The sequence below is a fragment of the Macaca nemestrina genome, chromosome 6 (genome assembly GCF_043159975.1).
Source record: "Macaca nemestrina isolate mMacNem1 chromosome 6, mMacNem.hap1, whole genome shotgun sequence".
NCBI classification, from domain to species: domain Eukaryota; kingdom Metazoa; phylum Chordata; class Mammalia; order Primates; family Cercopithecidae; genus Macaca; species Macaca nemestrina.
In genome coordinates this window covers 30,373,778-30,400,418 of record NC_092130.1, presented here as the reverse complement: position 1 = coordinate 30,400,418, position 26,641 = coordinate 30,373,778, and the positions used below count along the sequence as shown (strand labels likewise).

General features: G+C 42.7%; 1 protein-coding gene across 1 annotated transcript in view; it reads right to left on the bottom strand.

Annotated features, from left to right (window-relative positions):
* The window catches only part of LOC105466882 (phosphodiesterase 6A), a 54,763-nt gene extending 28,568 nt beyond the window's left edge, over positions 1-26,195 (bottom strand). The window contains exons 1-8 of the mRNA XM_011716031.2: positions 26,137-26,195; positions 14,387-14,453; positions 10,350-10,397; positions 6,059-6,208; positions 5,043-5,186; positions 3,338-3,403; positions 2,983-3,129; positions 1,796-1,903 (exon numbers count right to left, since the gene is read on the bottom strand). Of these exons, the coding sequence (XP_011714333.2) occupies positions 1,796-1,903; positions 2,983-3,129; positions 3,338-3,403; positions 5,043-5,186; positions 6,059-6,208; positions 10,350-10,385 (651 nt within the window). The 5' untranslated portion in view covers positions 10,386-10,397; positions 14,387-14,453; positions 26,137-26,195. The remainder of the gene's footprint in view (positions 1-1,795; positions 1,904-2,982; positions 3,130-3,337; positions 3,404-5,042; positions 5,187-6,058; positions 6,209-10,349; positions 10,398-14,386; positions 14,454-26,136) is intronic.
* Positions 26,196-26,641: the final 446 nt, after the last annotated feature.

Here is a 26,641-nt window from a genome sequence, read left to right as displayed (position 1 = left end):
TACTGGTGCATGCCACCACGCTGGGCTAAATGATCTTATTTTGGGCTGGGTGCGGTGGCTCATGCCTGTAATCCCAGCACTCTGGAAGACTGAGGCAGGTGGATCACTTCAGGTCAGGAGTTCGAGACCAGCCTGGGCAATATGGTGAAATATCATCTCTATTAAAAGTACAAAAAGTTAGCTTGGCCTGGTGGCATGCACCACCACATCACAGTCCCTTGGGAGGCAACCTTACAGGATGCTATGAAGGGACCACAAAAAAGTAAGTGTACCACTGGACCCTGTTCAGGAGCTATGCAGACTTATGAGTGGACAAACTTAACTGAACTCTGTTCAAGCACCACTAAGTGGCCTCTTTTCCAGTCCCCAAGGGCTTATATTGGGTTTGGTTTACTCTGTTCTGTCTCCCTGATGGTTCAGAACTTATTATTTGGCCAGGCTCACTCCTGCTCCCAAATAGCTTTCCCTGAAAGTTCCCATAATAACTCGTGCAATCAGAGGCCAAAGCAATCGATAACCAGAATTACTACCGACCTCAAAATAGATGAAGATAAGTTAGCGTCTATGAGGAAAGTTTCCAGTGGTGCTCCTGGGGGCTCACTCTTGCTGGTAGAGAGGTACCAGTAAGTACCAGTAATAGGGAATTTAAAGCTAATTATACATGAGGGAAATCTTCGATTTTATAGTCAATCAGGCCTCCCAGGGTTCAGACAGGTAGAAGCAACTCTCTAAAAAGTGGATGAGAAGATTCATGGAAATACCTAAAGGAACATGATGCAGCTTTAGACCTCCTCTTTGTCCTTGTTGGGGCTTGCATATGGGGCTGAACAAAACCGAATGTTGCACTTACCTTTTCTCTGATTTTAATACTACAGAAAGCTTAATTTAAAAGGTGGCTGATACTGCTGTTTCTCTAAACACTGCCACAATTTAAAGAAATTTCAGAAAATTTCTCTGGGGAAAAGAACACACGTTGTGTTTATGGGAGCAGCTAACAGGTGGTTTGCAGGCATCTTGAATGGTGAATGGCAAACTTTTCTATTCCAAGGTTTTCTAATCTTTATTTTTTTTAAGTGGATTTCCAGATTACTATGACTTGCACTGCCAGGCTAACTACAGAAATGGATACCTCTTTATATGAGGCCATTGAAAAATGAAATATGTTCCTAATTGTCATTATGCCCCAAACAAAGACTATAACCAATGACCAATTGAACTGTTGATTTTTTTTTTTTTTTTTTTTTTTGAGACAGAGTCTCACTCTATTGCCAGGCTGGAGTGCAGTAACCTGATCTTAGCTCACTGCAACCTCTGCCTCCCGGGTTCAAGTGATTCTCCTGCCTCAGCCTCCCAAGTAGCTGGGATTATAGGCGCCTGCCACCACGCCTGGCTAATTTTTGTATTTTTAGTAGAGATGGGGTTTCACCATCTTGGCCAGGCTGGTCTTGAACTCCTGACCTCGTGATCCACCAGCCTCGGCCTCCCAAAGTGCTGGGATTACAGGCGTGAGCCACCACACCCGGCCCTGTTGAACTATTTTTATACCTGTGACATGGTTACCCCCAAATAAACAGACTGAGGTTGGGGGTAGCTTGCAGCTTTCTTTCACTTTTTGTTTTATATGCATCTCTATTCTTGGAATCCTTTTACACTAAACTTGTACTGCTTTCATGTCATTCTTAAAAGACAACAAATAGAGAAAGAAGAACAATGCTATTGCTACCATGTAAAGTCTGCATGAGATTGTCTAGTGTGATGCAAGCCCACCCTACCAGCCCCACCAGCCCCACCATACCACCAGCAGGGAGAACATGGTCTGTCCCACGTTGAAACCGTGCCGCCAGTTGTGGTAGGTGATCTTGCGGTAGCCCTTACTCAGGGAGTACATGAACCGCACCAGGGCCTGTGAACACATGCACATCAGTGAGGCAGGACACACCTGAAATGGTCTCCTGAGGGTTGGAATAACAAAAACATGAAGAAAGCATAGCCCATGGCCCTCTCTTTTGAGGCTCAAGGTCCTCCAACCCCATCATTGGGCCAGGAGGTGAGAACTTGTAATAAATGCAATTATGCTGTGAAAGTACTTTGCAAACTGCTCAACACTAAGAAGATGTTGTTTTGTTGTTAGGAAACGAGCTGAGCATGCGTCATTCCTCTGACTGAGCTTCATCAGTGATTTCCAAACTGTGCCCTGGAGAGCAACTGTCCTTGGAGAAGCTAACAGGGGCTCTACCGGGAAAAAAAAAACAAAAGGACTCTTTTATCCACTGGTTCTCAAACTTGCATGTGCATTAGACTCACTTGGAGGACTTGTTAACACAGCTTCTGATTTATCAGAGCTGGGAGAGTGTGTGTGTGTGTCTGTGTGTGTGTGTGAGAGAGAGAGAGAGAGAGAGGAGAGGGAAGAGAGGGAGAGAGAGAGAAAGAAAGAGAAGAATGTGAATTTCTGGTAAGTTCTTAGGTGGTGTGGATGTGGTCTGGGGCAACACTTTGAGAACCACTGCTTTAATCAAAATCAAACAAGTTCAGGAAATTCTTCACACCATATCCCACTGCCTTCCATACACACCTTCTCTCCGGTCCCCCATGCCCCTAGACTCACAGCAAAGCTTAGTAAGGAATCCTGCAGGGAATGAGCCCTGTTTAAATTGTTTAGCCCACATTTTCTGCCCTCATTTAACTATAGGACCCATTTTTTGCAGCACGTCTATTCTCAGCCTTCAGAGCTTAGTATCTCAGAACCCACTGCAAGAAACCAATGCACCCAAAACATCACACTTCACAGGACACAGAGAACAGCGCGTCTCTTTTCTTATAAATGACTCATCTGTGCAACATGACTAATTCTTTAAATCCTAAATGCTGAGGGTAGATTCTTTTTAAGGTAGTTTACAGATTGAGTTTGTTTTGTTTTGTTTTTTAAAGCAAGCAAGTAAGAAAATAAAAAAGGGAAATCGAAGATGTTTGTTTTGACCTCACCTCTTGTGGAATGTGAAATTTATCCACCACTTTGAGCTCATAATACATCTGTATTCCACATTTCACCAGCTCCAGTTCTGTTAGGGGCAAGTCACTGAAGTGAAATTTATTAATTTCATATTTCTCTGCATCTGGCAGCTCTGCTTGCTGTATAAAGAATAGAGTCAAGCGATGAGGAAACATGAAGTGTTTCTGGGTGCCCACCTCCTGTCCAGCCCTGTCCCTATCCTGGGTCTGCTGGAAGGATCAGAATAGAGTGATGGGGAACAGGCTTTGCAAAGAGACACCCCTGCGTGCTCAGGAGCACCTTGCACTTGTTATGCATCAGGCCTTGTGCTGCCCCGGTTCAGCTCACCAGGATCTCAGCCAGCTCCTCTTCCTCACATTCCCATGGCTCCTTCCCATACACCTCTCTGGTTTTCTGCCAGGACCCAAAATGGCAGGGGAAAAAAAATAGGTTACAACATGCCTCCGCATTTCCATTCCCATTTATCTCCTTCCTCCAAAGTCCTTGCAACAGAACCATCAGCGCAAAGAGGATTCCACTTAACATTCATTGATGCACAAGGTCCTGGACTTTAGAGCCATACAGACCTGCATTCAAATTCGAGCTCTACCTCTTACTAGCAGTGTTATTAATGCTTCTGATCTGCAGTTTCCTCATCTGTAAACTGAGGATAATAAACATACGTAACTGGTGAATTAAAATTCAATTGTGCAAAGTCATTCTTAAGTAACATATGTAAAATTAAATAATCCATATAAAACACTTAGCACAGTGCTTGGCGCATAGTAAGCACTAACATAAATTAATGTTGTTGTTGATAGTTTTATTGTTATTATTACTGACAGGGAGTAAGGAGGCCTTGGCCATAGTCCTGGTTCTTCCTCTCATTTGCTGTGTAACTTGAGGCAAGTTCCTTCTCTCTCTGGGCCTATGTCCCCATGTGCCAAAGGAGGGGGAACTGGACCCCGTTACTTGCTCCTGACTTCTTGACTCAGAGCAAAATCTGTCAACTTGTAACTGGTTCACTGAGGTTGTGCCCGATAGGTTGCACATACCCATTCTTTGGCTGAAACTGCGGACTGAGTCAAGCAAATTATGAGGCAATTTATTCAAACTGGATGTTTTCTCCTCTGAATTTACCAGTTATTGAAATGAAATGATCAAATTTGTTGTGGTATCTTCCCAGCTTAAGAAATGCCCTCTAAAAACATTAGCCTGTCTTTCTTTTTTCTTTTTTTCTTTTTTTTCTGATCTCACTCTGTCAGCCAGGCTGAAGTGCGGTGGGGCAATCACGGCTCACTGCAGCCTTCAACCTCCATGGGCTCAGGTGATCCTCCCACCTCAGCCTCCTGAGTAGCTGGGACTACAGGCACGCACCACCATGCCTGACTAATTTTTGTGGGTTTTTTTTTTTGGTAGAGACAGTGTCTCACCATGTTGCCCAGGCTGGTCTCAAACTCCTGGGCTCAAGCAATCTGACCACTTTGGCCTCCCAAAGTGCTGAGATTATAGGTGTAAGCCACTGCACCCAGCTTAATAGGGTCTTTTAAGTGAGCTGACCCCACAGGAGGGAGGCTCTGAGAAACTGGTAATTGTCCACTGGTCTTCCAGATAAAGCTTCCTCTCAGAGTAGGGGCTATGGCTGGTTGACTCTGTCTCCAGTACCACCTCATTCCTGAGCACAGTAAAAAATGGAGTTTCTAGAGCTGTCAAGCCAACATCTGACCCCAAGAATGAGGTGTTTCTGCAAGGAATAGCTGTCCCCAGGTCACACAGTGCAGTCATTATGTACCACTCTCAGGCACTCATCTGCTTATGCACTCATTCATCCATTCATTCATTCATTCATTCATTCATTCATTCATTCATTAATGTATTCATTCATTAAATGTTGAGGGCTGCTGCATCCCTGTGCTAGGCAGGAAGGATACAACCGTGCACAAACCCACACCCAGGCTATGCTCTCATGGAGTTGCAAGTTTTGCCTTAATCTGGCCACATCTCTGAGACGCAGTCTGTATTAGAGTAGAAACAAGTAAAGAACATTACCCACCAAGATTTTCTGAATTTCTTCATTGTCACACTTCACATGATATTTTACTATGTCCTGGAAAATATCCTTCCTATTTTCAAGTTTATTCATGGACTCATAGGTGTCAGGATTTAAGACAGACCAGCCCAGAAATTGAGCCAAAGACTGAAAAAGAAAGAAAGGAGGAATCAGAGACAGAACACCTAAGTTTAATCTCGCCTCTAAAACTCATAGCGAGAGTCTCTAGGCCTCTGTTTTCTCAGCTATAAAGTGGGTTTGATAAACTGTGTGCTGCCCACCTTGCAGAGTTCTTATAAGGCTAAGATAAAGGAATGGATGTGACCACAATGTAAGCAAAGCACTAACATACATAAAGCACCATTCTTATGTGTAATAACTTCACAAAAAGAGAATGTGTTTTTGCATATGTGGGGATAGGGGATATACAGGAACTCTGTACTTTTTGCTCAATTTTGGTAAGAACCTAAAACTACTCTAAAAAGTAAAGTTTGTTAATTTTTTTTTTTTTTTTTTTTTGAGACAGGGTCTTGCTCTGTCACCCAGGATGGAGTGCAATGGCACAATCACGGCTCGCTGCAGCTTTAACCTCTTGGGCTCAAGTGATCCTCTTGCTTCAGTCTCCTGCGTAACTAGGACCACAGGTATGCACTACCATGCCTGGCTAATCTTTTTTTAACTTTTTGTAGAAATAGGATATTGCCCTGTTGGCCAGGCTGGTCTTGAATTCCTGGGCTCAAGTGATTCATCTGCCTCAACCTCCCAAAGTGCTGGGATTACAGGCATGAGCCACCTTGCCCAGCTTGATTAAATTTTTTAAAAAGGAAATGTGGATTTCTCGGACAGCACATCAGTGCAGTACAGAAGTGAGAGTGAAGAAAGTGGTTGATGAGGCTGAATCAGGATTATAGCAACCATGCTGCCCCATGTGATAGACCAGTGACATCCAGCCCCCTCCAGCCTCCCCCAGCAAGCTGACTCTGAATCCCAGCAGCAAAAGGCCTCCTAGCAAGCCATACCTCCATGAGCGTCTCATCCATTTCATCAAAGGGCTTCCCATCTTTACGATTGTAAAATGTGGCCACTCCAACAATTTCTTCCTTCTTGTTCACAATCGGCATTGAAAGCACATTTTTAATCATCCATCCAGACTCATCCAGAGGCTCTTTCTACAAGAGAAGGAATAGATTAGATTTCCTCATGTTCCAGGCCACAGAGGCAATGATGATAGATTTCACACTACATCATGACACACTACATCATGACCCTGATTGGCTGAGAGGAGGTGGCAAGACGATGGAGTTTGTTGGATTTTGCATGAGTTTAATTACCAACAACTACCACGAGAAATAACCCATCTGGTTGGAATTCCTTAAGTCAAGTAGCCATTTTGTGTTCACCTCTCAGATGTCAGGCCCAGTGTGTGTCAGGCAGTATGTTACGGGGATGTACTGATGTGTTCACCCCTCAGATGTCAGGGCCTGTGTGTGTCAGGCAGTATGTTACGGGGATGTACTAATGTGCAGAACAGCCCAGAGAGGTAGTGTTTCTCCTTCAGATGTGGGAGGTAGTGGCAGGGGACTGGCATAAAAGGGCAATGCTATGATTCTTGTAACTTTGAATTAACAACCTAGATATAACCTGCACATTTTGCCTCTTGCCCTGACTTCCTATGTTACTTTTAACACTTCATTTTCTCTCCTGGAATGGAAAGAATATGTGCCTCACTGAACAAACGAAGTTCTTGATCAATTATAAGACGCCTTTGGTGAGGCCAGGCATGGCGGCTCACACCTATAATCCCAGCACTTTGGGAAGTCAAGGCAGGTGGATCACTTGATGTCAGGAGTTTGAGACCAGCCTGGAGAACATGGTAAGACCCTGTCTCTACTAAAAATACAAAAATTAGCCAATTAGCTGGATGTGGTGGCATGCTCCTCTAATCCCAGTTACTCGGGAGGCTGAGATGGGAGAATCGCTTGAACTCAGGAGGCAGAGGTTGCAGTGAGCTGAGATCGTACCACTGCACTCCGGTCTGGGCAACAGACAGAGACTCCATCTTGAAAAAATATATATATATGTGTGTGTGTGTGTGTGTGTGTGTGTGTGTGTGTGTATAAAATCCATTGGTTCATCAAACATTTAGAATGGGCAAGAAACTGAGCTAGAAACTGGGGAAGCCAAGGCACAGATCTTGTCCTCAGGTTGCTCATAATCTGTAAGGTAAACCAGCAATTACACCGCAGTGTGGGAAGTTCTCTAAGAGAGTTACCGTTATGGAACTATGGGAGCCAGAGGAGAAAAGGAAGTCAAGGAAGGCTTCCTGGAGTAGGTGAGTCTTCCAATCCTGAAGTTTCAAGATCCTTAACATGGTGAGATGATAATTGTTATTATTTAAATAACACTGGAAAGCAAAACAACTGTCTCAGCACCTGGTGAAAGAGTGTCTCCAAAAGGATGGAGAACACTGCCCGAAGAGCACAGAGTTGTATTGAACTCAGACCTGGCTGCCCCTAGCACTCTACCTAACTTTCATGGAATCCCTTCCCTTTGAAGGCCATGATGAAGACAGATTTTGTTGAAAATGAAAGGGGACACCATTAAAGATTTTTAAGCAAAGAAGTCACTGATTCAACCTACGTGTTTTGTTTTTTGTTGAGATGGAATTTTGCTCTGTCACCCAGGCTGGAGTATAGTGGCACTATCTCGGCTCGCTGCAACCTCTGCTTCCTGGTTTCAAGTGATTCTCCTGTCTCAGCCTCCCAAGTATCTGGGATTACAGGTGCCCACTACCATGCTCTGCTAATTTTTGTATTTTTAGTAGAGATGGAGTTTCACCGTGTTGACCAGGCTGGTCTTAAACCACTGACCTCAGGTAATCTGCCCGCCTCGGTCTCTCAAAGTGTTGGGATTACAAGTGTGAGCCATTGCACTTGGCCCAACCTATGTTTCTTAAAAACATTATTCAGGGGCCAGGCGCAGTGATTCACGCCTGTAATCCCAGCACCTTGGGAGGCCAAGGCAGGCAGATCACCTGAGGTCAGGAGTTCAAGACCAGCCTGACCAACATGGAGAAACCCCACCTCTACTAAAAATAAAAAATTAGCCAGGAATGGGGGTGCACACCTGTAATCCCAGCTACTCGGGAGGCTGAAGCAAGAGAAGCGCTTGAACCTGAGAGGCAGAGGTTGTGGTGAGCTGAGATCATGCCACTGCACTCCAGCCTCGGCAATAAGAGCGAAACACCATCTCAAAAAAACAAAAACAAAAACAAGCAAGCAAACAAAAAACAACATTATTCAGACTACTTTGTGGAGGATGCGTTGGAGGAGGAAGACCAGAATCTAAAAACAAGATTAAATTTGCTTCACTAGTGTAGTTAAACTGCAATCAAGTGGATGGCTTGAGTAAATACCACGTTCTGCCGTGGTTGTGGTCAGGTTAGCAACTCTTAGCAAGTCTTCGGCTTGTTGCATTGATGTGGTCAAAATCACAACACATGAAGTGCAATTTTAACTTTGGAACTATTTTCTCTCTAAGCTTTTTCATAATGTTCTTGAAGGAGAAAAAAATAATTCTGACTTTTCTGAGTCATTTTTATTTCCTTCTGAATTATTTCCTGATTGATAATGATTTGTTTTTCTTTTATTTGTTTAGTCTAGCATGCTAAACCAAATCAATATTGACAGGGCCCCTAGAGCTGAGGATATCAGGAAAGATAAGACCCAATCTTGACTAAAGGAAGTCACATTTCACTAAGAGGAATTAGTCTAACACAGAGGCAAGGATAATAAAAGATGACATAAGGAAAATACATAGCAGACACAAGTTCCTTGGTGTGCCTTTCCAGGTCCTGTGGGATCTGGCCTCTGTCCACCTCTCTAGAATCTTCTCGTGCCAGTCTCCCCCTCAATTTCTCACTCAGATTTGTTGGCTTATTCTAGTTCCTTCCAATAAGCCATCTCTTCCTACAATCTTCTCTCCTCTCTCTACTGCCCAAACATAAGTTTTGGGGACATATGTCTTGATTCCTCCCAGATTAAGTCAGAACCTCCTGCAACGCCCCTCCTCTCCCCCCTGCCCTTCTCCTAATCATGGCTCGGTGTCTCTTTCCCCATGCAATCATGAGCTTCATGGAGACAAAGACTACCCCTGTCTGGCCCACCACTGTAGCAAGTGTTAGCATTTTGCCAGTGCCTTTGCAGAAGATATCTTCCATGAAACATTTGTTTACAAAAAAAAAAAAAAGACAAAATCAAATGGAAGGTCAGGTGTGGTAGCTCATGCCTGTAATCCCAGCACTTTGGGAGGCCAAGGTGAGTGGATCACCTGTGGTCAGGAGTTTGAGACCCATTTGGTCAACATGGCGAGACCCTGTCTCTACGAAAAATACAAAAAATTAGCCGGGCGTGCTGGCGGGCACCTGTAATCTCAGCTACTTGGAAGGCTGAAGCAGGAGAATTGCTTGAACCCAGGAGGTGGAGGTTGCAGTGAACCAAGATGGCGCCATTGCACTGCAGCCTGAGTGACAGAGCGAGACTCTGTCTCCAAAAAAAAAAAAAAAAATTCAAAAGGAATATTAAACAATATTCCATAAAAATTCCAAGGAGAGAGAAATGATATTCAGCCAGAGGAATCATAATAAAACTTAATAGAGGTAGTAGCATTTCAGGTTGTCATTGAAGGGCAGAGAGGATTTCAACAGGAGATGGTAGAACAGGATTTGAGCAGGAGATGATAGAGAACGGCATAAGCAAAGGTGCTGAGGCCAGTCAGGCACAGTGGTGCACACCTGTAGTCTAGCTAATTGGCAGGCTGAGGCAGGAGCTTTGCTTGAGCCCACGAGGTTGGGGCTGCAATGAGCTATGGTTGCACCACTACACTCCAGCCTGGGCAACAGGGTGAGACCCTCTCTAAAAAAACAAAAGAAAACAACAACAACAACAAAACACCTGGCAAAGTAGCATTTTGATTATATTTATTGAAATACAACTTTAATGTCTGAATATGATCCTGAAACTTTGGAGCTTTTGTATACTATATATTGTATATCTTGTATATCTTGTGGCGGGAAAAATAGATCCTGAGGCCAGAAAGCAAAGGGTGCAAATGTTAAAACTGAATAGGACCTTGGAAATTACCCAGTTAACTCCGTCCCCATTTCCATTGGCACAGGACTTTTATCCTGTCATATTTTCACTTTTTTGAGGCTGCTTCCCAGCAGAGTAGGTGGATTCTAATGTATTCTAATGCTTTTGGGGGAAGAAAAAAAAATCATATGACTAAGACAGCAAATAAAAAATGACTTACCTGAAAGGCAAAAAAGTCCTCCGCAGGCGCATTCATGATGTTGCAAATCTGAGAGCCGTGAAGGGGAATAATGAAGGTGTGATTAGGCCTGAGACAGTACCCAGCGAAGCACTGTATACTATTTTCAGGAACACCATGTTCTTGCCCAAGGCATTCACATTCTTTTCATCAGGTAGACATAGTCGAGACGGTTTGGAATTATTAACTAAGGCTACTAGACAGAAAAGTCACCTTATAAACATTACTTTTTATGATTTGCTCCACTCTTGAATCATTTCTAAGCTTTGAAAAAGTTAAGGCTACAACTTGTCATTGCTAGTAACTGGAGGGTATCCCATGTTGTTGTTCCCCCTTTCTTGCTTATTTGGGTTGTATCCAAGGTCTTTAAGTTAATATAAATACCAGCCGCCAATGTGGTGAAACCCTGTCTCTACTAAAAATACAAAAATTAACCAGCAGTGGTGGTGCGCGCCTGTAGTCCCAGCTACTCTGGAGGTTGAGGTGGGAGAATCACTTGAACCTGGGAGGCGGAGGTTGCAGTGAGCCGAGATCATGCCACTGCACTCCAGCCTGGGCTACAGAGTGAGACCCAGTCTCAATAAAATAAAATAATAAAATAAAATATGCTACTCCAACTATATTTGACTCAACTACATTTGGGTTCTGTTTTGTTTGGGCAGGTAGGGGTTTTTCCCTGGATTATAAATCCCAAAGTAGAATAATAAATGAAAGGTGTTGTAGCTCCGGTTCTATATTGCTAGATTCCTCTCCTGAAAGTCGGACCAGTTTACCCTACTGGTGAGGGATCAGATGACACTTACAGAGCACTGTGAGGCCACTGTGTACGGTTGTGTAATGTGTGAACTGCACACGGGCATCAGGCTGAGGGGCAACTGGGAGCTGAAATCCAGCCTGTGATCTGCTTGTAGCACCATGACCTTGACCTTCCTTTAATCATCCTTTGAGAAATGCTGCCTACTAATTCTCACAAACGTACCACTTGGCTCACAGAGACCCTGCCTGACAACACAGGAGTGGGCTGTCTGTGGTCTCAGAGAGCGAGCTGTACCTGCTCCTGTCCGAGGACTGCCCGCTCACTGCATCAGCCTTCTGACCTCTCCTTTGACCAACTCTATCAGTTGCCACCATTGTCTCCTGATGGCAGAGCTCTTGGAGGCCTCTTTCCTCTCCGTCTGTGAGCATGCTGGTGTCTCTCTCACGCTTGAAAATGAAATCCTTCCTGCATCCATCATGGTCCCCATAGCAACCACTCAGGCATTCTCCTCTTTTCTTTTGCATTCTTTACCTTCTCGTTACCCACCCACTACTCAGCAAACCACATGCTGGTTCTGCTTCCACCTCACCACCAAATCCATTTTCATTGGGGCCGCCAATAACCTCTTCAGTGCCAAACCCAATGAGGGTTTTCAGTTCTTATCTTACCAGTTCACTCTGCTGCATGCCATCATCTCTCCCTGTTGAAACTTTCCACTTTCTTGGTTTCCATGACACTGCCCTCTCTTGGGTCTCCAAACACCTCTGAACCTTCCTTCTGTTTATCACATGCTCCTCTTTCTCCACCCACTCTGTAGATGCTGACACCCTCCATGATTGCACCCTGGGTCCGCTGCCTGTCTCCCTCTCCCTAGGTGCCTTCCTCCACACTCATAATTTCAAACACCATCTGGTCCTGATATCTTCCAGATCTCTGCTTCCAACACTCTTCTCTCTCCACAGCATCAGAATTGTCTCTTCATCTACCTGCTGGACATCTGCTTCTAAAAAATGTCAGTTTTACCTTGTCTGAAACTGACTTCATCATTTTACATCCAAGCGTGATGACAGCACTATTCATCCAGTCTAGAAGCCTGAAATTAGCCTTGACTCCTCTCTTCCCCACTCTCTGCCTACAGCCAATCACAAAGCCCTGCCAGCTTCACCCTCTCAATATTGGACCTGACCCCTTGTCCCCTTCTTGTGTTCTTGCCTCTGTCAAAGTTGTTGTGAGTATTAAATTTAGGTAGTGCCTGACTCACGATAAGCACCCAGCAGCTGTTAGCAAGAATGATAGTGTTCTTTATTCCACCTGCCTTTGCTGAGATTCTCATCACCTCTTACTTGAATGTGCTCTGGTTACTTTGCCTGCGGTCCTAGTCCTTCAGATCCATTTTCCAGGAAGCTGCTAGAGTCATCTTTCTCTTCTTTCTTTTTTTCTTTTAGAGACAGGGTCTCCCTCTGTTGCCCAGGCTGGAATGCAGTGGCGTGATCATACCTCACTGCAGCCTGGAACTCCTAGGATCAAGGGATACTCCTGTCTCAGCCTCTTGAGTAGCTGGGACTGTGGGCGTGCACCACCACGCCTGGCTAATCTTTAAATTTTTTGTAGAGACGGAGTCTTGGTATGTTGCCCAAGCTAGTCTCAAACTCCTGGACTCAAGTGATCCTCCTGCCTCGGCCTCCCGAAGTGTTGGGATTGCAGGCATGAGTCACCATGCCCTGCCAGAGTTATCTTTCTAAAATGAAAATCGACTATGTGAATCTCCTGCTTGTCTACCTGTCACCTGTAGATTAAAATCCCACCTTTTAAGGATGAGCATGGTGGTTTACTCCTATAATCCCAGCACTTTGGGAGGCTGAGGCAGGTGGATCACTTGAAACCAGGTGTTCGAAACCAGCCTGGCTAACATGGCAAAACCCCTTCTCTGCTAAAAATACAAAAATTAGCTGGGCGTGGTGGTACACGCCTGTAATCACAGCTATTCAGGTGGCTGAGGCATGACAATCGCTTGAGCCCAGTAGGCAGAGGTTGCAGTGAGCCAAGTTCTCACCACTGCAGTCCAGCCTGGGCAACAGAGCAAGACACTCAAAAAAAAAAAAAAAAGTCCACCTTTTAGACAAGGCATCCAAGGCCTGCTGTAATTTAACCCCTTCCTCCCTCTTGAGCCTCATCTTTTGCTGTCTTCCTGTCTCAAATCTAATACTCCAGCCACACTTAACCACATACAGCACACTGCTGCAGGCCTCCATGCCCATGTTGTTTGCCCATGTTCTTCCTTCCACCTGGAACCTCCTTTTATGACCCCGCCTGCCTAAGACATATTTATTTCATTTTATTTATTATTATTATTTTTTGAGATGGAGCCTCTCTCTGTTGCCCAGGCTAGAGTGCAATGGCGTGATCTCGGCTCACTGCAACCTCTGCCTCCCAGGTTCAAGTGATTCTCCTGCCTCAGCCTCCTGAGTAGGTGGGATTACAGGCACCCGCCACATGCCCAGCAAATTTATATATATACATATATATATACATACATATATACACACACACACACACACACACACACACACACATATATATATATATATATATATTTTTTTTTTTTTTGAGACGGAGTCTTGCTCAGTCGCCCAGGCTGGAGTGCAGTGGCAAGATCTTGGCTCACTACAAGTTCCGCCTCCCAGGTTCATGCCATTCTCCTGCCTCAGCCTCCCGAGTAGGTGGGACTACAGGCACCCGCCGCCACGCCAGGCTAATTTTTTGCATTTTTAGTAGAGACGGGGTTTCACCATGTTAGCCAGGATGGTCTCGATCTCCTGACCTCGTGATCCGCCCGCCTCGGCCTCCCAAAGTGCTGGGATTACAGGCGTGAGGCACCGCACCTGGCCAAATTTTTATATTTTTAGTAGAGATGGAGTTTTGCCATGTTGGCCAGGCTGGTCTCGAGCTCCTGACCTCAGGTGATCCACCCGCCTTGGCCCCCCAAAGTTCTGGGATTATAGGCCTGAGCCACTGTGCCTGGCCAAGACTGCACCTTTCTACCTAAGGATTATTTATCTATGTATTTGATATTTCCTCAAATGTCAATTATCTGTTCATTCATTTAGACCAATTGCCAACTGAATTGAGAGAAACAAGAGAATCAGGCTTTTAGAGATCCACACTTGCCATCATCTTTTCCACTCTCTTCTTGATCTAAAATCCTTCCACTCTTTCTTCCACCTGATCCAAAACTCTCCCCCTTCAAAGTTATATGACTTACCAGGCCATTCTGGGCAACATAAGTGGGAAGACCGCTTACTAAAGCCCAATGGTCAGGAGGTGGATTCCTGTGAAGGCCAAAGACAAATGGTGACTCTCAGGGCAGGGATAGCTGGACTGAAGACTAAAATCTGGGCCTTTGCCCTCCCCCTGCTCTCAGGTGGCTCTCAGCAACTGCTTACATTCACTACACCTGACCAAACCCAAAATGTTGGCCAACCATCTTAATGTCCAAATCTAGACATGGAGAAAAGGGTGGCGAATATAACATTTTACTGACTGCCCACCAAGTTTCACTATCCGAGAAAAGAGACAGCATTCATTCTACAGATTGTTATTTGCTGCTGAGCAGAAACAAATACCATCACTTCCCTCATAAAGTTAGAAGCTACTAAAACTATGTAGGGAATGAAAAAATTCATCTATGGAGAATTCCTACCATGTACTAAGCACTAAGCTAAGTGCTTTATATACTTATCCCTCACAATACTATAATTTTTTGTATTATTATTTTTGCTTGTTTGTTGTGAGAAAAAAACACACACATAAACACGCATTAAAAACCTCAGCAATCATTAGAAAATGAACATTTATAAAACCACATAGACATCAAGAACAGCATTGTCAGCTCCTTGGAAGCCCTTGACTTTCCCCCGCAATCATAACCTTCTCCCTAAACCCAGAGGTAACCATTATTCTGAAATTATGCTAAATTGCATTGTTGTTTTTTTGTAGAGTTTTACCTCCTAAGCATGTTTTCCTGTACTTGTTAGTTTACTTTTGCCTGTTTTTCAACTTCATTTAGATGGAACCATACAATGTATATTATTTTGTCTGTCTTCTTTGTCACGTTGCTGTAATTCACTCATTTCATTGACTTACAGTGTTCCCTATACTACTGTAGCACAAGTTATCCATTCAACTGTTGGTGGACATCCCCTATCCTTCCAGTTAGGGGATAATATAAACAGTGCTGATGTCAACATTGGTGTATATGTGCTCTCAGTGCTACATGGTATATTCCTAGGAGTAGAAGTACTGGGTCATAAGATGTTTGTATCTTCAACTTTACTAGATGAGGCCAAACTGTTTTCTAAAATGATTGTACCAATTTACACTCCCATCAGTGGTCCATTAGAGTTTCCTTTGTTCTCCATCTCTGTCAATACTTAGTATTTTCAGACTTTTAAATGATAGTACTTCTGGTGAGGTCTAATGGTATCTCATCATAGTTTTCTTTCATATTTCTCTACAAAATTAATGTTCATGTCTTTTACTCATTTTTAAAAATTACTTTTACCCATTTTTCTATAGTGTTTCCTTCTTATTGATTCATAGGAATTCTTTATGTGTTCTCTCTCTCTCTCTCTTTTTTTTTTTTTTTTTTTTGAGACAGGGCCTTACTCTGTCACTCAGGCTGGAATGCAGGAGCATGATCCTAGCTTAAACTTGAACTCCTGGGCTCAAGTAATCCTTCTACCTCAGCTGCTCACTTAGCTGGGACTTCAGGCACAAACCACCATGCTCAGCTGATTAAAAATTTTTTTCATAGATGGAACTGTCTGCAAAAATTATAACAGAGAAATCTAACCTCACAAGATTCCATCTTGCTTCTAACTTTACAAGCTAACTGCCCTTACTCATTCCTGGGCATAGACCAAGCCAACTATGGGGAGAATTTAGTTTATAATTTAACATTGAAGCAAAGATGATAATAGTCCCTTCCCAAAATTGACCCCCTCTGGGGACTAAAACTGCCTTTGTAAGGCTAATGAAAGGCCACAAGGTTAGGGTTATGGGAGGGGCCTGAATTCTGCTAAGATGTAAGTGTAGTTAAACAATAACCAGCCATTGTTCCCTAGCTGGTTTTCTATAATTCCTTACTGCTCAGGAGTTATGTGGCTGGGGATCACGTGATTTATAACTTCCCCTCCTACAGATAACATCACTATTGTACAACCTATGATTGGTCTTTGAGATATTTTTTATACTTTCGCATTCTGGCTACTGACTGACTCTACCTGGACCCATAACTCAGTGGTACAAAGTTTCCTTTGTTCTCCATCTCTGTCAATACTTAGTATTTTCAGACTTTTGCATGATAGTCCTTGTGGTGAGGTCTAATGGTATCTCATCGTACTTTTCTTTCATATTTCTCTACAAAATTAATAAAATGGAGTACCTTCCATAAATGTATTTGTCATTTGCATTTTTTGTAAAGTTCCTCTGTTCATGTCTTTTACTCATTTTTTAAAGTTACTTTTAAATTTACTTTTGCTCATTTTTCAATAGTGTTTCCTTTTTATTGATTTGTAGGAGTTCTTCGTATGTTCTTTTTTTTTTTTTTTTTTTTTTTTTTTAAGAGACAGGGCTCACTCTGTCACTCAGGCTGGAACGCAGTAGCCAGATTCAACTGGTCTTGTGACCTCACCTAGGAACTGACTCACTGCAAGAAGACAGTTTCAATCCCCTGTGATTTTATCCTCAGCCCAACCAACCAGTATTTCCCATTCCCTAGCCCCCTGCCCACCAAACTATCCTTGAAAAACCCTGGCCTCCAAATTCTCAGGGAGGTAGATTTGAGAAATATCTCTGGTTCTTTTGCTCAACTGCCTTAAAATAATTAAACTCTTTCTCTGCTGCAACTCTTGCTGTTCTCAGTGTATTGTCTTTTCTGGGCAGCGGGCAAGAAGAACCTGTCAGGCTGTACCATAGAGATGGGGAGTCTTACTGTGTTGCCCAGGCTGGTCCCAAATTCCTGGACTAAAGTGATCCTCCTACCTAGGTCTCCCAAAGCACTGGAATTACAGGCATGAGCCACTGCGCCTGGCCCTATATACATTTTTGATACGAGCCTTTGTCAGTTATTTGTGCTATAAATACATTTTCTTGTATCATGATTTGCCTTTTTACTCTTTATAGTAACCAGCCTCCTAGATGACCCTCAGTGATTCTCACTTCCTTGTATAGTCCCCTCCAACGATGAATCAAAGCTGGTCTCAGTGACCAAAAGAATATGGTGGAGATGAATGTGTTATTTTGAAACTAGATTATGAAAGGCATTGTAGCTTTCACCTGCTTGCTCTGGGGAAGTCAGCCACCATGCCACGAAGTAACTCAAGCAGCCCGTTATAGAGGCCTATATGAAAAGGAACTGAGGCCTCCTGCCAACAGCCAGCATCAACTTGCCAGCCATCTGAGTAAGTTATTTAGTAAGCAGATCCTCCGATTCCGGGAAAGCCTTCAGATGACTGCAGCCCACACTCATATTTGACTTCAACCTCATGAGCTACCCCAAGCTAAAACTGCCCAGTCGGCCGGCACAGTGGCTCACGCCTGTAATCCCAGCACTTTGGGGCCAAGGCAGGCAGATCACCTGAGGTCAGGAGTTCGAGACCAGCCTGACCAACATGGAGAAATCCCGTCTCTACTAAAAATACAAAATTAGCTGGGCATGGTGGCGCATGCTTGTAATCCCAGTTACTTGGGAGGCTGAGTCAGGAGAATCTCTTGAACCCAGGTGGCAGAGGTTGCGGTGAGCCGAGATCATGCCATTGCACTCCAGCCTGGGTAACTAGAGTGAAACTCCATCTCAAAAAAAAACACGAAAAACAAAAAACTACCCAGTCAAGCCACCCTTGAATTTCTGACCCACAGAATAATAAATAATAAAGAGAAGCCGGGTATAGTGGCTCACAACTGTAATCCCAGCACTTTGGGAGGCTGAGGAAGGCAGGTAACCCAAGGTTGGGAGTTTGAGTCCAGCTTGGCCAACATGGTGAAATCCCATCTCTACTAAAAAAAATTACAAAAATTAACCGGGCATGATGGTGGATTTCTATATTCCCAGCTACTGGGGAGGCTGAGGCAGGAGAATCACCTGAAACCAGGAGGCAGAGGTTGCAGTGAGCCAAGATCATGCCATTGCACTCCAGCCTGGATGACAAGAGCAAAACTCCATCTCAAAATAATAACAACAATAAAGAGAGATAATAAATTATTATTGATGTTTTAAGTCACTAACTTTTGGGACAATATGTTATGTAGAAATAGATAAACTAATACACTCCCAAATGGTATATTTTGATATAAATAGAAGTTTTTGTTCTTAATGTGGTCAAATATATCAATATTTTTATTTGTTTCTGAAGTCTTATTTATAAATTTTTTACCCAAAGATCATAAAGCTCTTTTATATTATCTTCTAAAAGTGTTACAGTTTGACCTTTTATATTTGGACCCCTAATTCACCTAGAATTTATATTTGTGTAATTTACTTCTTTGTTGTTTTGTTTTTGAGACAGAGTCTTGCTCTGTTACCCAGGCTGGAGTGTAATGGCGCGATCTCATCTCACTGCATGCAACCTCTGCCTCCTGGGTTTAAGTGATTCTCCTGCCTCAGCCTCCCGAGTAGCTGGGATTACAGGTGCCTGCCACAATGCCTGGCTAATTTTTGTATTTTTAGTAGAGATGAAGTTTCACCATGTTGGCCAGGCTGGCCTCGAACTCCTGATCTCAGGTGATCCACCCGCCTCGGGTGGGATTACAGGTGTGTTGGGATTACAGGCGTGAGCCACCGTGCCTGGCTGTGTAATTTACTTTTGAGGGAGAAATCACATTTCTTTTTTTTCCCATGTTGGTACCCATTTATACAAGCATAATTTATTTGAAAGATCATTCGTTCTTCCATTGCTTTAAAATGGCACCTTTGTCACAAATGAAGTGGCTGTATATGTGTAAGTCTGTTTCCGGCTCTTTGTTCTGTTCCATGGATATATTCCCAGGCTGGTCTCAAACTCCTGAGCTCAGGTGATCCACCTGCCTCAGCCTTCCAAAGTGTGAGGCTGGTGTAAGCTATCGCACCTGGCCTAAAATTCTCTTTAGAAGATTAAGAAAATTTTCCTCTATAATGATGATTATGTCATTTTTCTCTTAATGGCAAATTATATAGGTTGATTTTTCTAACATTAAACCAAGTCTGCATTCCTGGAATAAATCCATCTGGGTAACGCTGTGCAATCTTTTATATATTGTTACTCATTATTTGCTAGAATTTTATTTAGAATATTTACATCTGTGTCCATTATTTGCTAGAATTATATTTAGGATATTTACATCTGTGTCCGTAAGGGAGCATACTCAGAACTTTCCTTTCTGTTGGGTTTTGGCATATAGCTTATACTAGCCACTTCTTTGCCTGTTATCATACAATAATCGTATGAGATTTTTATTTCTTCCTTAAATATTAATTAGAACTCAGGCAGTGGTGTGTGCCTGTAGCCCCAGCTAGTGGGGAGGCTGAAGTGGGAGGATCACTGGAAACCAGGAGTCCAAAGCCAGCCTGGGCAATATAGGGAGACTCCATCTCTAAAAAATATAAATAAATGAATAAAAACCACTAAGTAGAATTCACCTGTGAAAAAAATCTGGGCCTGGGGTATCTTTGCGAGAAGGTTTTTATTTATTTTATTGTAATAAATATTGTAATAAAACTGTTTTGGTGTTATATTTCTTCTTGATTTTGTAAGTTTCACTTTTAATTTTTTTCCTCTTATTCTTTTTTTCAAGACAGGGTCTTACTATGTTGTCCAGGCTGTTCTTGAATTCCTGGTCTTAAGCAATCCTCCCACTTCAGTCTCCCAAGTAGCTGGGATTACAGGCATGTGCCACCACCTGGCTAGGTTTTTTGTTTTGTTTGAGACAGGGTCTCACTCTGTCACCCAGGCTGGAGTGCAGGGGGGCAAACCTGGCTTACTGCAGCCTCAACCTCCTGGGCTCAAGCAATTCTCCCACCTCAGCCTCACATGTAGGACTGCAGGCATGTGCCATCACATCCAGCTAATTTTAAAAATATTTTTGTAGAGACAGGACAACCACTGACAAGGCTGCTTTGAGCTGGCTATGTTCCTTGACTGAAGGTCAATGCTTCTCTCAAGGTGGTTTGCTCTACAAGACTCTTTTTCATTCCAGATTATGGAAATTTCCTTTTGGGGCCAGAAGTGGTAGTAGCTCCCCAACTAATAGCACATTCTCTTATGGTTCCCTTCATTCCACCCCCACCTTTGCAATTTGTCCCTCTGTAAATAAACCCTCACTGAATTATCCTGATTTGAATGTGACACCTATTTTCAGTTGAGACCCTGACTGATACGGATGGATACATAGCTTGTTACTTTTTCAGCCTTTTAAAATTTAAATATGTGCATTTAAGGCTGTAAATTTTTACATTAAGCACAATTTCACTGCATCACACAGGTTTTTTATTTTTTATAGAGGCTTTAATATGTTATATTTTCATTATCTTTCAGCTCAGAATATTTTCTAATTTCCATTAATTGATTATTTTATCTATAGGTTGTTTGGAAGTATATTCCTTTTATTTTTTCAGAAGGATATTTCTTAGTTCCCAAGCATATGAGAATTTCCTAATTAGCTTATTGTTACTGGCTTAGAGCAGTGTTCTCTTTATATTTATTAGGTTAAATTCATTAATTGGATTATTCAAATATTCTATATTCTGTTTGTTGATTTTAGTTGCTCCTTAAGTCAATTAGCAAACATAGATTCGTCTATATCTCCTTGTATTTCTGTTAGTTTTTGCTTTATATTTTTTGAGGTCATGTTATGATGTGCTTGCAAATTTAGAATAGTAATATCTTCCTGTAATACTGAGGTAGATCAACCCCTTTATCATTAAGTGACTCTTTATCTCTACTAATGTTCTTTGATATGTCTATTTCTATATGATGTTAACATGGTTATACAAGTTTTCTTTTGATTAGCATTTGCATGGTGTGTCTTTTTTCAATCTTTAATGTTCAACCTCTCTGTATTCTCTTTCAGATTAGTCCCCTGTAAACAGGATATAGGATTTTTCATCATATCTTGGAAGTAATCATTGTTGACTTTTGTATGTGCAGAGAAAGATTAAATGCTGCCAATTAATCTATAATGTAGTCTATAATGCTTATCACTTGTAATTTTTACTTTATTCAGATCAACATTGTTCTTTTAGATACAGATTTTTTTTTATTGTATCTCACATTTTTTTCTGTCATTTTGTGCCAGTTAGGACAATTTTTCATTTCAATGCTGAATCATAGCATAATCTCTCTTTGAAATTATTTTGCATGGCAATTGAATTCAATGTGAATAGCAACCAGCAATGGTTGCTCAGCATTAACTATACTTACAATGATATGAATGGTGTGAAATGAAAATTACAGGACACCATTGTTTTTGACTAAACTCCTGTAATAGGGGCCCTAATAGATCAAACTAAAAATTAAAATGAAGTCACCTACATCAAAGTTCCAAGTCACTAAACACACTAAATTGTTATCTGACCTTCTGAGAAAACAGGAGAAACAAAAGCCAATTTTCCAAACAAGCCAGTTAAGCCAGTTTCTTTCTTTCTTTCTTTTTTTTTTTTTTTTGAGACAGGGTCTCACTCTGTCCCCTGTGTGAAGTGATGCAATCGTGGCTCAATGTAGCCTCCACCTCCCTGGCTCAAGTGATCCTCCTGCCTCAGCCTCCTGAGCAGTTGGGACCACAAGTGTGCACCACCACGCCTGACTAATTTTTGTACTTTTTTGTGGAGATAGGGTCTTGCCATATTGCCCAGGCTGGTCTCAAAGTGCTGAGCTCAAGGGATCTGCCCACCTCAGCCTCCCAAATTGCTGGGATTATAGGTGTGAGCCACTGTGCCCAGCAACAAGCCAGTTTCAATTGGCATGATAATGAAGTTTCCTCTGCTTCAGTCCTTACACACACACAAAGGTAGCCTGAAATAGCTTGATTTCTACTTCTCAGTTATTTTTCTATTGTCCTGTTTCCCTGTCCTGCCTTACAAGAAAACTAGCTTTAAAATGACCAATCTGCTTTTTGTTCTTTGTTCCTATAAAACCAACCCCTTCTGCTCAACTCATTGGAACATTTACTCTATTTTACGCAATAAATCATTGCCCAATTCTAGAATCTCAAATAAAACCAATTGAGATTTTTAGACAAAATTGATTGTAACTTTGTCTTTTGACTGTGGTTATGACCAAGTTCACACCTAGGCAATAACAACTGCATCATGTCTGCCATGGCTAACAACAATCGCACAATTCTATTTCAGAAATGTCAAAAAGTAGAAAACTGCATCTTAGAATCAATGAAAGGTAATGCATTTCTTTCTTATCCAGGCTGGCAATCTTTGTCATTTAACTGGAACATCTAGTTGATTTATATTTTTAAAAATTATTGGCCGGGCGCGGTGGCTCAAGCCTGTAATCCCAGCACTTTGGGAGGCCGAGACGGGCGGATCACGAGGTCAGGAGATCGAGACCATCCTGGCTAACACAGTGAAACCCCGTCTCTACTAAAAAATACAAAAAACTAGCCGGGCGAGGTGGTGGGCGCCTGTAGTCCCAACTCGGGAGGCTGAGGCAGGAGAATGGCATAAACCCGGGAGGCAGAGATTGCAGTGAGCTGAGATCCGGCCACCGCACTCCAGCCTGGGCGACAGAGCGAGACTCCGCCTCAAAAAAAAAAAAAAAAAAATTATTGGCCAGTGCATCAGCTCATGCCTATAATCCCAGCACTTTGGGAGGCTAAGGTAGAAGGACTGCTCGAGCTCAGGAGTTTGAAGAGGAGAGCCTGGGCAACATGGTGAGACCCCATCTCTATTACAAAAAAAAAAAAAATTATTGACTAGGCATGGTGGCTAATGCCTGTAATCCCAGCACTTTGGGAGGTAGAGGTGAGAGGATCGCTTGAACCCAGAAGTTTGAGACCAATCTGGCAACATAGTGAGACCCTGTCTCTATAAAACACTAACACACTAAATTAATTAATTAATTAATTCAAGTAATTGATATATTTGAATTTGAATTTCACCTTGATATGTACATTTTATTTTCCTACCTGCTCTATGCTCTTCTCTCCTTCTTTCTCTCTCTCTTTTTTAGTGAAAGGGTCTCACTATGTTGCCCAGGCTGGAGTACAGTGGCTATTCACAGGTGCAGTCATAGCTCACTGCAGCCTCAAACTCCTAGGCTCAAATAATCCTCCTGCCTCAGCCTCCTGATTAGCTGGGGCTACAGACAGTGCATCCACATCCAGCACCTATGTTCTTCCTGAACTTTTATTTTGCCTTCCTTTGGTTTGATTAGTCATTTATTTACTATTCGATTTTCCCCTCTATTAGTGTGGATGGCATATACTGTGACAGCCATTCTGGATGTTTACAGACATTCTGGCTGTCTATCCTGGGCACAAAGTCAGACTGCGTTTCCTAACCACTCAAGTAATGTGTGGCCATGTAACTAGCTGTGCCCATAAAATGTGAGTATAAGTGCTATGTGTCACCTCCAGATGGAGGTTTTAAGAGCCAGTGTGTATTTTTCTTCTCTTCTCTATGGCAAGGTTATTCTATCTTGCAAAGTTCAAAATGGCGGCTGCTTTATTAGCCTCGGCTCCTACCTGACTACAATCCACATACCATACCTCCAACCACACTCGCTAGCTGGCAATGCACACATAGTGGGATGGTGAAATAAATTTTAGTTGTTTATAACACTCAGGTCTCAAGGTCTTGTTACGAAAGCAGAGCCTGGCCTATCTTGGCTGAAACAACGATTTGTGTTAGAAACAGGGTGCTGCCATAATAAAAACCCTAAAATGAGAGACATAGGTTAGGGACTGGGTGGTAGGCAGCAAGATGAGTGTTATCAGAGGCTAGCAGGATGTGATGCTGGTCAAGCAGAGACAAACAGAGAATTGCGACCTGTGACCATTTAAGAGACAGATAGTGAGTTAATAAGATTGCGGCTCTAGAAGCTAGAAAAGGGACTAGGAAACAGAATTGTTGAAGAGTATGTTTTTGATAAGGTGGGAAAAAAAAAGAGAGATGAGCTTTAGGAGAGAATAAGGGTATCAGGCTGGGTGCTGGGGCTCACGCCAGTAATTCCAGCACTTTGGGAGGCCAAGGTGGGTGAATCACTTGAGGTCAGGAATTTGAGACCAGCCTGACCAGCATGGTGAAACCCCCATTTGTACTAAAAATACACAAATTAGCTGGGCATGGTGCCGCACACCTGTAATCCCAGCTACTTGGGAGGCTGAGGCAGGAGAATCGCTTGAACCCAGGAGGAGGAAGTTGTAGTGAGCCAAGATTGGGCTGCTGCACTCCAGCCTGGAAGACAGAGTGAGACTCCATCTTAAAAAAAAAAAAAAAAAGAAGAGAATAGAATAAGGTAATCAGTCCTTATGCAGGCAGGAATGAAAGAATAGAGATAATCTAGAAATTGAGGAACTTGAGGCAACTTCTCATCCTCACCAATAACAAATAACTCTGAGAACTTGTTTATCTGGGTGATGGGATTATTACGGTTTGGTCTGGTGACCAAACTGAATCAGCATGGCGTATCACACCCACTCTTTGAGGATTAAGTTAGCATGCAGTAAATCCCTTTAGTGGGACAAAATTGCTGTGGGGGATAAGACTAAAGGTGTGGCTCTCCCACCAACCGAATTACAGCCTCAAGGCCTCTGCAATTAAGTTGAGAAAGAGGGCTATGTCTCAAGACAGAACCATGGATGTGGCTTTTAGCACATGGAGAGGATTCAGAGAAGAAGGTAATCAGGTTTTTAAGAAAGGTCTACTAACCAAAAAAGTGTAAGCCTATATTTTAAAAGTTTGCAACTGTTCAAATCTTCGAATGGTCATAGAGTCCCAGCTACCTAGACGCAGGACTGAGAGCATTCTTTCCTTTTCTTTTCATTGTCCTCCTCGGTCACACATGAGGGGACATTGAGAATAGGCTTTCCGTGAGGGCTGAGTCAGTTCCTTTGCAGCTTCCTGCTTTTGCTTTGCCTCCTTCACTTACCAGAAGAGTAGCACCATTGAAAATCCCTGATTTCATCCCAGTCTTATTCCATACATCGGACTCTAAGGTCCAGACAAACCACTTACTGGCACTGGCTGTGAGACTGGGACTCAGAGCACCTGACTCACAATCTGGTCCACCGTAGCCCTCATCACCGCTCTGGTCAAGTCTTCCTCTTTCTTGGGCCTCACTGCTCACCCTCTGAGTCTCTCTACCGTCTTACACTGCCTCCTTCCCACTCTCCCTGCCTCTAATCAACTATGGGGTCTCGTTGGATTTGGTCAGTGTTGATCTTGGAATGAGTATCTTTTGGAAGTTGATAATGTACCTGCAGTTTTCCATGTTTTGAGATGTGTTAAAATAAAAACTCTAGGAGGCCCTTGTTTTGGACGAAGCTCTGAACTAAGCTCCAACAAACCAAACTAAAAACCAGCGTGGAGTCACCCATGATAACGTTCCACCTCATCAAACCTAAACTAAGTTGTTTCTGATCCTCTTAGCGATTAGGAGAGAGGTAAAAGCCAATTTCCCAAAAAGACCTGTTCCAGTCTTTAACAAGCATGATAATGAAGTTCCTCTGCTTTAATCCTTACACACACACAAAAAGGCAGCAGTAACCTGATATTAATCAGTTATTTTTCTGTTGTTCTATCTCCCTCTCCCACCTTATAAGAAAAGTATCTTAAAAATGACTAGCATGTTCTTTGATGTTTGCTTGGCTTCCTTCAGCCCTTCTCTGTCTATAAAATCAACCTTATCAGAACACTTACGTATTTTATGGAATGAAGTGTTGCCCAATTCTAGAATCGCCAATAAAGCCAATTGAGATATTTAAGCTAATTTATTGTAATTTTGTCTTTTGACAGGTGAAACTTACGGGATTACTTTGATGTCTTCTTTGCCATGCAGGATGTAGTCAATGACCTTGTAAAAGTTAATTTCCTGGCAAAAGAGAGAAAAATTATAGGTTTATTTTTTTAGACAGAGTTTTGCTCTCGTTGCCCAGGCTGGAGTGCAATGGCGTGATCTCAGCTCACTCCAACCTCCGCCTCCTGGGTTCAGGGGATTCTTCTGCCTCGGCCTCCCAAGTAAATGGGACTACAGGCATGCACCACCATGCCTGGATAATTTTTGTATTTTTAGCAGAGACAGGGTTCGAACTCTTGACCGCATGATCTGCCCACCTCAGCCTCCCAAAGTGCTGGGATTACGGGTGTGAGCCACCGTGCCCGGCCAAAAAATTATACCTTTAAGAGTCAATTAGAAGTTCAACAGGAGTATGTCCCTAAAACAGACTTTGTTCTTTTACCGTCATATGCCCCGTGGTTTTTGTTGTTGTTTTAATAAATTAATGTTTTTATTGATATATAGTAGTTGTACAT